This window comes from Dendrobium catenatum, unplaced genomic scaffold (assembly GCF_001605985.2).
Source record: "Dendrobium catenatum unplaced genomic scaffold, ASM160598v2 fragScaff_scaffold_156, whole genome shotgun sequence".
NCBI lineage: Eukaryota > Viridiplantae > Streptophyta > Magnoliopsida > Asparagales > Orchidaceae > Dendrobium > Dendrobium catenatum.
In genome coordinates this window covers 7,439,231-7,451,557 of record NW_021318618.1, presented here as the reverse complement: position 1 = coordinate 7,451,557, position 12,327 = coordinate 7,439,231, and the positions used below count along the sequence as shown (strand labels likewise).

The 12,327-nt window shown below is 37.0% G+C and overlaps 1 protein-coding gene across 5 annotated transcripts in view; it reads right to left on the bottom strand.

Moving 5' to 3' along the window:
- LOC110113327 (ribosomal RNA small subunit methyltransferase H) overlaps positions 1 to 8,621 on the bottom strand; it is a 20,893-nt gene extending 12,272 nt beyond the window's left edge. For 2 of the 5 annotated variants that reach the window (XM_020845868.2, XM_028692336.1), the window contains exons 1-3: positions 8,127 to 8,615; positions 7,796 to 8,038; positions 3,674 to 3,742 (exon numbers count right to left, since the gene is read on the bottom strand). In XM_020845868.2, coding sequence (XP_020701527.1) covers positions 3,674 to 3,742; positions 7,796 to 8,038; positions 8,127 to 8,513 — 699 coding nt within the window. In that variant the 5' untranslated portion in view covers positions 8,514 to 8,615. Of the gene's footprint in view, positions 1 to 3,673; positions 3,743 to 7,795; positions 8,039 to 8,126 lie in introns of all 5 variants that reach the window. The other 3 variants (XM_028692341.1, XM_028692332.1, XM_020845870.2) reach the window with 3 other exon arrangements.
- Positions 8,622 to 12,327: the final 3,706 nt, after the last annotated feature.

The following is a 12,327-nucleotide window of genomic DNA, read 5'->3' as shown; positions in this document are numbered from 1 at the left end:
ATGCTCTTCAATTGATGACGCCAACGTGAACAAGGTGTGATTGATGTAATCTTCTACGGAGTTATCCACTTATGGATTGAGGTTGAAGAAGGTGGATTGATGAATATCCACTAAACTTTGATTGTCGTAGAGGAATCCACAATCCCGATCTGGATCGGCCATGCACTAGTCAAGGGGTTGTCGATGGAGGGAGGTCTTCCTCTTTATTGGAGCGTAGTTCATGAGGCAAAAAGGTTTCCACGAGGTGGGAATGAAGAAGGGGCGGCTAAGGGAAGAGGGGCTTGCTTTTGGTGGAGTTAGGGTTTGGGTTTGGGTTTGGAGAGAGAAAGTAATACAAAATTTGAAATTAGTTTCAGATTTTAGTAAAATAAGAAAATGAAATTAAGAATTTGAAATTTGAAAACCAAATTCAAGTGGAGGGAGATTAAATAGGAAAGAGGAGGGAGATTAATTAGGAGAGAGGAGGGAGATCCCAGGGAGGGGCTGACGGCGTGCATGGGGTTGGGAAGGATTTGAATCTTCAATTTGAAATTCAAATTAATTCCAATAAGAGTGGCTTGATCGTCATAACTAATAAAAAGAAACACAAATACAAATCAAAAATAAAGTCTTCTGACCAAGGTTGTCGCTCTGCGCTGCTACCGATGATAGACATTCCGGAATCTCCTACTGATGTCTGATGTCCTCATTACCAGACCTCTACGACAAATGAAAACCCACACATGACTAATATAAAGTTCTTGACTCGAATACTGATTAAGCAAATTTCATGTTGTTAGGTCTCGCTAGTTACTATTGATTAGAAATTAGATTCCAACATGCAGTTTATCATATAGCTTCTGCAGGACAATGTAAATTGATCATGCATGTAGAGATTTATGCTAGAGAATAAATAAAAACAGCAAATTTAAACTCCAAGGAAATTTATCAAGACAAGAAATTTAGGCAATGCAACTACGCAGAAACAAGAAACTTGATTAGTAGCGACATTCATAATTTAAAGGGAGTAAAGTAATTAAAACTCTGAGAACATGGGTAGCTAGAGTCCCACTTTTAATTTAGGATTAGTGCAAATGAAGTCTAAAGCTCTTGATTAAGAAAGTAGACTAAGAAGATTAGTGGCTACACTTGTTTGATGCTACTTCGGAGGGGAGGATAAGATATCTAGGCTAAACAGTAAATAAGAGAAGATGTAAGACACTTATCTTGCTTGGACGTTGAACAAAGTGTTGACGAAGAGGCCAATAACTCCCTTGGTAGACAACGACTTTTGCTGAATCTTTGAAAGGAATCCTCTATGGTGACTTTGGAGGACAACGTTTACTGATTTAATTGTTTTGGGAAGGGAGAATGTTGTTTAGACTGTTAGTGGAGGCTAAAGGGATGGTGGAGGGTCTAATGGAGCAGTGTGGAGTTTTCTAATGAATGGAAAATGAGTGAGGAATTGTTTTGGCTGTTTTGGGAAGGGGATATAGTGGAAAACGTGGTTTAGTGACGGTTGGGATAAGTCGGCAACAGGTTTGGGGGAGTTGGAAGGTTATGTGACTTTTATTTAATAGGAAAATGAAGAGGGGCTTTGGGAAAGGTAAAAGATAGCACTTTAACTTTTGGGAAAAAGTTTTGGAGAATACGAAGAGGCTTGTATTTAATAGGGAAATGAAGAGGGGCATTGGGAAAGTTAAAAGACAGCACTTTAACTTTTGGAAAAAGGTTTTGGAGAGTACAAAGAGGCTTGTATTTAATGGAGAAATGAAGAGGGGCTTTGGGAAAGTTAAAAGACAACACTTTAACTTTTGGGAAAAGGTTTTGGAGAATACGAAGAGGCATAAGGTGACTTTCCAACTTCCAATGAGGATGTTGTAAAAACAAAATTTTGTTGGCTGTTGGGAGGGGAAATTTCTTTTTTTTTTTTTTTTTTTTGAAGAGGAAGGTCACCAAAGTGGATGTTGGGTGGTTGGTTACTAGCACTAGGAGGGAAGGTAAACAGAGGGTTGTTGGTGGGGTTAGAAGGCTTTGGACAGCATGTTTCCAAGCAGAAATTTGCTGCAGGAGTTTGGGAACGTCGGTTGGGAGTAGGGGAAGGGTTCGGTTGGGAGTTGGGAAGGAGATGGAGAGACTTAAGAACAAGGATAAAACCAAGAGCCAATAGTTGTTGGGTACTTCACACTCACACCACTAAACTAATCTTTAGCAAGCTACTTAGAAAGAAGAAAACTAAGCTCCAAAGGTAAAAACGTTTTCAGCATTCATTAACCAAATTACAAAGGATGATGGCTCCTATATATAAGCCCCAAAAGTAGAAAAAACAACAAGACCAAAATACCCTTGGTCACCAAACATAGCATCCCCTCACATGAGGGTAAAATAGGAAATAAAACAACACAAATCCAAAAGATCAAATAAAACAAACTACATATACAATGACTCAATCACGGCCGCTGATCTCCGACCTCAGCGACGATAAACTTTCCATGACCGGATGGCCCCATCAATAGCTCCTAATGCATATTATACACGTATAGTTTTTTAGTTACAATAAAAAGTTGTATTTATATGGAATTGGTCGTGCAGTCGTGCCCTCGGCATTTAGTGCCTTACATCTTCCACACACGACATGCTCGAATGTCCACTTCCTATGAATATACTATACTTGGAAGATCCTAGTAAAGTTTACCCGCTTTTAAATTCTATTAGACCTTTTCTGCATCAGATAAACTTAATGCAAAAAAGACTGCAAAATAAGTTTCCTTCTCACCCATCTGAAAATTTATGGTAAAAAAAATCTGCAGAATTTCTTTCCTTCATCTACTTCCCCGACAAGTAAGCCATTACTATCAAGCAATAACCCAAGTGTTTGGGATGACTTGCAATTAATGCAAGGCACTTCTACAACAATCCAGAAAATACTACTTTAATTACATCTTCCCCAGCAACTTTTAAGATATTACTTTAATCTTCCTTTAATACCAATTATTGCTGGACGTGACCCTATTCTAAGAAGAGTTCTTTTTACTTCTACATTTTACATTCTATATATTTCTCCCCATACCCATCTTTAGGTATCCTCTTAGCAATGATTTAATAAAAGCCTACATAAGCGCTTCTATCCACACACTCATACTCCAAAACCCCCACTTTCCCCCATCCTAATAATGTGACATGTGTTTTTTTTTATGCCTGTGTCACTTAATTTTGCCTTTTTGGGGCCAGAGAGTTCTTTAAGTAAATAGTTACAAAATTTGCTTTTTCAAACTTCCAACAATTTCCATAAATTACTAATTCCATGTGATTGAGCCTCATGCATCACAGCTTATTTTGTGGTTTCCACAGGTTACTTAAGTTCAACGTAGTTAAGCAAACTTCAATTTGCTTCTCTATTGCAACGTAAGTGAGTAGTAACACATCAAACTTGAAATAAAACCGCTTAAAAAATGGTATGCTCAATCAATTTGTATATGAAACTAAGATATTGCCAATCTCAAACAAGAATACTAAACCATAAAAAACTGAACTGGAGAACACAACCATAAATATTGCCTATTTGCACAAGAAACATTCTTAAAGTTAGTGCCCATGTCAAACTTTGCATATTTTAGGAGTATGCAAAAACAATACTTGAGACCAATTAAGCTGTATTTAGCACAAGTACCAGTTAAATTACTGGGACTCTCACCTGAGGATCCATCCTCATATCTAGAGGCCCATCACCAAGGACACTGAATCCTCTTTCTAAATTATCAACCTGACAAAAAAGTAGCACAATATGAACATGAGAAATTGCAATTCAATCAGAAAAAAAAAACTTAAATTTCTTTTTAAGTCATGAATCAATCACACTTTTTTTATGTTCAATATGATATTGAAGTCATGTTATCTTAATAATGGATGTCTCTTGTTTGGTTTATTGGCTACTTTAGATTGCAAATTGCCTGCATAACCACTTAATATGGCTAGAGTGAATGTTTGTGAAATGTCTAAATCTGCGTGGGTGAGAAATAGATAGAGATGATATGTCCCAGTTCAAATTTATGAAGAACTCGCCAAACTCATGGTAAACTTGCTAAGCTTAAAAAGAACTCTCCGGCTCGTGAAGAAGTTGCCAGGCATATTAGGACATACTCGTTAGGGCCAAAAGCTATTCAACAACTTCCTTCATATAAGTCAACAACTTCGCTTTATCAAGCTAACGGCTAAGCAAAATATTCATCTAAAGTTAGCAAACGATTATAAGTAATTAGGCTACAAGATTCATGTATTTATAGCTAGTTACCTTTAGCTTAGCCATGTAATTTCCCTTATTATGCAACTCTATGAGTAGTCAATCCTATAGTGTTTAAACCTTAACCAAACCTATAAATAAGATGTCAGAGGTGGAGCTCAAGATACGCAATTTTCTGCACTTAAACTGATTTGGTGAAATCCCATATTTTCTCACTCTAAACTCCATATTTCTCTCTTACTATTTGTTCACTTTTTGTGAATCTTCTCAGTAAAATTCTGATATAATTCACAAACAATTCTGGATTCAGCACAATAGACTTCTTAGACAATTATAAATCACTCTAGATAAAAAAAGCCATATAGACAATTACACAAGTTGTTTCATGAGAAAATCCTATCGAGACTCAGTACAAATCAAAATGAATAGCACGAAACTCGATAAAACTCCAAGCATATCACAGTCACTAAAATGGATCAATTAAAAGTAATTGAGTCAATCTAGGCATATTGGGCATGATATATTTTAGACCAAGTTGTTGCTTCCTTACGCATCCTACACTAGATAGGGATAAAGGCCTAACAAAATCCCATGGCATGGTCACATCTAGCATGCCTGATACATCAACCATGACATGTGAGACCAATGGAGGTGATCTTGTTAGGACCTCCACCAACCACCTCAATCCAAAAATGCACAAAACTTCTTCAAACTATCAAAGAGACTACACTCCTTGTTGCCATTCTCCATGAAATGATCTTGCATTACAAGAAATAGCCTCATAATTTTCTTCAACGATGTTGGAGACCAAGATGGCCGAACTTATTGGTAGAGTTATTGCACCTCTTCATAATTTTTCTCACATTTCCAGTGATGAAATTCTTTAATATCATCCCCATTCTGATAACAACCACCCGGACATTGGCTGCAACGCGGCCAGCTGCTACAAGAGGGAGGCTAGAACCATTGAACTCCTTTTATGCTTGAGAAGAAGGCCTTTGGGTCAAGGTCCTTAATTGGATCATTTCAATGTGTGGAATCTAACTATGCCGATCAATTGAGTACTGTTGACTCAGACCTCAATTCCGTCGATCAATATTTTTTTGTATGTACAATCATACAGCACTATGGAGCTGTATGCTAGAGCACTACAACACTTCATAGTCATGATAGAGATAGAGAGTGGTAATGCAGGACTAAGTGAAATAAGTCATGCAATTATAGATTTATGCTAAGATAACATCAAAGACAGCAAAATAAACTTCATAAAACATTAAGAACAATAAGAAAATTTGAACTATTAGATCATGTAATAGCAAGAAACTAACAAGTAAAGGCTAAACATTAAAAATGGGTGAATCAATTTAGACTAGCTAACATGGGTTGGCACAAGTCCAACATTTAATTAAAGGACTAGTCACTAGAGTTTCTGATCGCTCAAATTTAAGTAGGGTTTGACGGATTAATCAACACATATGAGATGATGCTACTATAGATGAAATGAGAAAATTAATATTTAGTTAGATGATGAGCAAGGGGAGGGTTTGATACTTAGCTCATGAATGGAAGGAATGAAGTCCTTGATGAAATGTCGGCAAGTTCCTCCTTAGCTTGCCTTTGAAACCCTTGCTCTTTGTTGAATCGATGTCCTTGTTGCTTTAGAAGAAGCTAGGTTTCCTTGGAAAGGTAGAATAGTGAGGGGAAAAGAAAGTTTCAGCTATATGATGATATGGAAGTGGAGAAGTCAGCTTGGGAAGTGAAGAGGTGGGGTTGGTTGCTTGGGAAAGAGAGAGGGTTGATGTGGCTTGCTTGGGAAGGGAAGTAGTTATATTGGGATAGGGAAAAGTTAGATTAGGAAAGGGAGAGGGCTGATGTGGCTTGCTTGGGAAGGGAAGTAGTTGGCTTGGAAAAAGAAAGTAGTTAGCTTGGAAAAGGGAGAGCGCTGACGTGGCTTGCTTGGGAAGGGGAGTAGTTGTCTTGGGAAAGGAAAAAATCAACATGGGAAAGGGAGAAAATTGAAGTGGAAATGGATCTCCAAAGGTCACAATTAATTGAGATAAATGCTCAATTAATGTGAATTAAATACAGAATTTTGGAAGTTCAAGGGTCAAGGGTGTTGGGGAGAAGGTGGAGATGGTTAGAGAGAAAGAGAAGGGGGTGGCAGTTGCTTGAGAACAACAATTTGCTGCAGAAAAGGGGGGGGGGGCTATTTGGGCGGCTAGAGAAGAACAAAACAAGAGAGAGGGGGAAGATGATACAAACCAAGAGCTTACACGTTGTTGGGTATTTCTTTGCTTTTCTCCAAAGGGCTTCACACACAAACTCAACTCACCAAGAGAAGAGAAGCTTAAAAATAAAAAAAATTATATCAAAATATTCATCATCCTTACAAGAGAACAATGAGCCATAAATATAAGTTTCAAAACATGATAGGAATAAAAGACAAGAAGGCTCTTCGCCAAACAATACAAAAGCTCCCTCAAGATAGGGCAAAACTGTAATAAAATAAATAACACAACATAAATCTCCTACAACATATAAAAACTAAAAATATAAAGACTAAATCAAGGCCGTAGATCTCCGGCCTCTACGGCGATAAACCCTCCAAGCTCTGATGTCCCCATCAAGTGGAGCACTGCAGCACTCCAAACCCTAGCGTCAAGGCACTGCGAGTCGGGCTAAGTATTTTTTCTTCCATTTTCTTCTTATTTCACTTGAATGGTTGCATTCTTTGGATATTTTAAGTGTGTCTCTTATTTGTTTTTAGTATATTAGTGCATCTAAAGTGAAGAGAGGAAAAAAAAGAGTGATCATGATAAGAGAGATCTATACAATTTCTCCCAATTTTCATGGTGGATTTAATGGTGTGGTGCGCTGTGGCTCTGTAGTTTTTTCTCAGTATCGATTTTTTCCACGTTAAATCCTTGTTTTCTTTCTTCTTCTTTGCACTTATTTTTCTTGTTTGTTTCACTATGTGATTATACTTCCTAACAGGTTTAAGCAATTCATCGCATGAGAAAATTGAATATCATTCATCGCACAAATTTTGACAAGAATATGAACTTCCTCATAACCATGAACTATGAATATAATCAAGCAATTTTCAGCAATACAAAAATAATCGTTACAATGAAATTCTCAAATATTTGAGTTATTTCCTTTTGAGGGCCCCTGAGCTTAGCTTCCATCTTTGAGAGCCCCCATCCAATGATCTAAGTTTCATTATTTTTGTTTCCATACTTAGGCAACTCATGCATCCTTCTGTCTCCTACCATTTGTCAAGTTCGAACTCTCAGTTAATTTGAGCAATGAGCACACATGGTCCTTCCTAAGGCGAAAGCCCTCAGATTCGACGTTATTTATTATTGTTGATGTGAGGGGCTCGGCCTCAAGCTAGACTATCCAACTTGAAGAACTCCACCAGCGTCAATATAGCCTTCCAGCTTACCACAACTCTGATTCAATTGATAGCTACTACGAAATTTGAATAACAGTACGCATAACATCGGATTTCAAATTAAGTTAACAAACCACTCCCATATTTCAAGCAGAAACGAGCGAGGGTACAGAGAAAACCTGCATGGATGAAATTCCCAAGTCCATGAAGATGCCATCCACTCCTTCACTAAGTGGATTCTCATCAACACCATCAAGCACAGCCTTTATGTACTTAAAATTCCTCGCATGAGTGTACACTTTCAATTCCTCCCGGCAGCCATCACTAACGAGTGCTTCAATCCTGGTTCGAGCTTTGTCAACGGCGAGAGTATCCACATCCAAGCCCACAAAGAGCTCCAGCTCCCTATGGGCTTCAATAATCTGGTTAATGACAAGCAATCACAAAAAATTAGAAGAGTAAATGAAAATTATGGAGAAAACAGAAGGAAGACGAGAACGATAGACAAACTGCGGAGCTGTGACCGGCAGCACCGAGAGTGCAATCGACGAAGGAGCGCAGCCGAGGTATGCGGAAGGCTTCGAGGACTTCGCAGAACATTACGGGGACGTGGCCGGCAGAGGCGTATCGCTCGTATAGGTCGCGGTCGAACTCGACACCGGAGCGTGTTCGCCGCTTGAGATGTTCAGGCGAAGGAATGCAATTCGTCGGCGGGGCAATTTTCTTGATAGCTAACTTCAGGTTTCCGCCGCGTCGTACCGCGTCGCGAGAGGTGGAAAGGGGTCGCCTGAGTTGAGATCGTTGGCGGGTGTGTAGACGAAATAATGGAAGAAAGAGGTTGTTTTCGCGTGGGTGCAGGAAGGCTGCGCTCTGTGATAAGAGACGGTTAGTCGCCATGCACGGCCCCGCGGCCGACGAACTCGGCGGTCGGACTATAACGCAGAGGCGGTGCGGTGAACCTAATCCAAATCTACTCGGCTGAGGAAAATGGAATCAAAACAAAAAAAAAAGGATTTTAGTTTTGACTAATTATAATTAAGATTTAAAAAATTAAAATCAAATAAAGTACATATCTTTTTTTCCCCCTTATAATACATAAGCTCCTTAATACATCTTCTATCAAGAAATCAACCAAACCTAATTCAAAGTGAGCAAATTTGAAGCCAAAGAGAACATTGAAGTCATTATTCCTAGAACAATTAAGAATATTATTTTGTAAAAAACATATTATTTATATTTTTTAAAAAAACCTGCATTTCATTTAATAAAAATATTTTATTGAATATAAAATATAAATAATAGAAATGATATGTCATCAAAAAATTGTCTTGATCAGGCACGAATCTCAATGTAAATATTTGATTGAGACTTCAAAAATTAAAATCAAGATCATATGAACTCCAATTTCAACAAGCTTGTAGTCAAATTGAATTTCTCAAGAAGAGGAACCCAATGACTCCAAAATCAATTCAATACAAGTTCCAATGGACCCAAATCAAAGGTCTGAATCATACTTGAAAGGTTTAATGCATTAATTGGACGATCAAATGATCATCAAATATGACATGCTTATAGTAGAATCGAGCGGCTCGACGAGACGAATCCAACAAGCATATGATCACTCAATTATGACATCATTAAGTCACATAAAAGCTTGATAGATGCTTAATGATCAAAAGAATCGTTATTAGTCATCCGATGGAACACTTCCAACATGCCCTTGATCTCTCCATATTTGCAAATTAAAGTCATGTTATCCTTAAAAAAATATAAATAGTCCCTCATTCTTCACATGAGGCGATGGAGAAAAAAGAAGAAAATTTGAAAGCTCTTTTGCCATCGACCGCTGTCGGATTTCTTCCCAACCACCGATCGTCATAAATAGTTTTGTTTGTTCGTTGGCCACCGCCAAATTTCTTCCCGACCATCGTTGAATTTATGTTTATTTGTTGGCTGCCAACTGATTTGTTCTCGACTGATGATCGTCATCAGACTTCTGTTCGTTCTTTGATTGCCATCGAAATTCTTCCCGACCATCTACTTTCGCCAGACTTTTGCCCATTTGTTGGCTGTCGCTGGATCTTTTCTCAGCCATCGACTATCACTAGACTTATGCACGTTGTTTGGACATTGCCATCGCCAAACCTCAGCTAAACATTCTCCTGCTTGTTGCTAACAGATTCCCAACATTTGTCATTCATTCGAGAAGTTTGGCAATATCTTCAACATATTGTATTCATATTGTCCCATGAGTTAAGGAACGGTTCGACTACTATAATCCACTTAAACAATAGTGGAATCATTTCAATTGGACAATATCCCATGATTTTCATATTTTTTAGGATTTTTCACATGAAAATCTCGGCGTTTTTTTAATCATTTCAACTACATGTTTGCGCGCAAAATTTTTTTTGCATCGCTAAGACGTAAAATCCTTACACTCTATCACCGCGAATTTTTCAGCCCGCAATAAGAAAAAAGTTTAAAATGGTGCATAGAAATCAAAATGAAATAGACTATGAAATTTTTGTCACTCATTAGTACTCTAATTTTTCTATTTCTATCATAACTTTTTGTTCTATTTTTATTTATATGTCACGTGCTAAATGTAAGAACTAAATTTATATTGTTTTAGTTGATCTTGGAAATTGTACAACAACAACAACAACATCAAGCCTTTATCCCACTACGTGGGGTCAGCTACATGAATCCTTTTTCTCCATTGTGTCCTATTAAAAGCCAAATTCTCGTTTAAATCTAATAAAGAAAGGTCATTCCTAATATTTTCTAACCAAGTCTTTTTAGGTCTACCCCTACCTTTCTTAACACAAGTCAAATCTAATACCTCTACTCTCTTAACTGGGTCGTCGGAAGGCCGCCTTTTTATGTGACCAAACCATCTAAGGCGACTCTCTCTAATCTTATCTTCTACTGGAGCTACTCCAACCTTTTCACGTCAATATTTATCATTATATAAAATATTATTATTTAAAAAATGATATGTGATTCTATTAATTTATTATCCTAATTTTTCAATTTAAAAAATAATCTCATCTTTCACACATTAAACATAAATTCTAATCTTTGATTCGTATAAGAATGGATGAATTATAGGGTTCCATAGAGTTCTAATTTCAGAGGTAGACACATCTAATTGGCTTGCTACCTTTGTCATACTTGGTATGGTTGAGCCCAGCAAATGGCTACAAAGTAGCCACCATTGCCAAAATGATTATGTTTGGTGCGCCAACTGAGGCTAGCAAACCAAGAAGAAGCCATTGGTACTCATGAAAACCAATGGCATAAGAAGCTCAGATTTACTTGCTGAAATCCCCTACACTTTCTACTTGAATTCCATTGGAGGGTGAAACTGTATTGCTAGTGCAAAAGACCCAATAAGCCCATGATAGCTGAAAGGCTCGTCCAAAGCACCGATAATAGTGTACATTTAGGCTTCCTTTGGGAAGACTTTCTTTCTGCTTCTTAAAGCAGCTTCCTAGTATAAAAATTGCTTTAAGAAACAATAAAAAAGCCATCCCAAATGAAGCCTTAACTTGCAATTATTTATATAGTACTTATCTTCTTATGATAGAATGCATAATAATGAATTAGCATGAGATCTTTTACCCATTGTAATTAAATAAGTAAAAGCAGATGCCATAATGACACACGTGACCACAATGTTTTAAATAGGTAGAACTGTAGAAGCGTGTATAATAAATAGATAATTGATTATTATTATCCCCATTTAATGTTTGTCCCAACCCTAAGCACTCATTTTAGTGGAGTTAAAAGTTTAATTTAGTATAATCTTATAAATGTCACACTATGTTGATGAATGAGATATGACACTTTAGTTGATTTGATGACATGTTGATGAACATAATTTGAAATTTCAATCATAAAATGTTGCTATTGGTGACATATGAGTTGATGATATATTGGGGTACACATGCCTCTGATGATGATATGTTGGTGGTCATAACAAGATAGAGTGATGTTAAACATCAACTGATCATGAGTAGATAACTTAATAACATAGTAACTTGAAGAAGGGTCTCAATCATTGAGGTTGAGCAATGTTTTGTTAGTCCATCATAGGTTCATCAATGTAATGTTGGCGGGTCTCACTTTGATAATAATTATGAATAAAGTGAACGATTGAAAGGTTTGATCATCTCTAACATTATTTTGAATTACCTTTTTTTAAAACATTCATTAGATATCACTCAAAGTAGAGTAGAAGAAGAGAATGATGCATGTGTCTAAATTAAGGTGACCCTAATCAAATAATAGCTAACACCTAATCATGAATCATTAGTCTTAGCTTGAATAGCTATGAAGGTTATGACGGTTGTTAAAAAAATGAGTAAAAGATTGAGTTAGTTAAGAGAGAGTGCAATCGAGCATACTTGCTTGTGCAAACACTAGAATATCAAATAAGCCATTCTATGAACTAAGTAAAATGCATTTGAGTGTGTTGATGTGATGAGTCGCTATTCATAATAATTTGGTTGGGTTAGTTTCCACTTGCGGGTCTATTTGAAATGACGTAGGAGTGACAAGTCATGGGGTTGGGAGTTAATCATCGTATCATCTTTTCAAGCAATTATCATCAGTCTAGTAAATAAAATTTCTTCTTATAAATTTATTTAATTGTTTTAGAAAATAAAGCTAAAAAAATATATAATTATTCAACTTCACAAACATT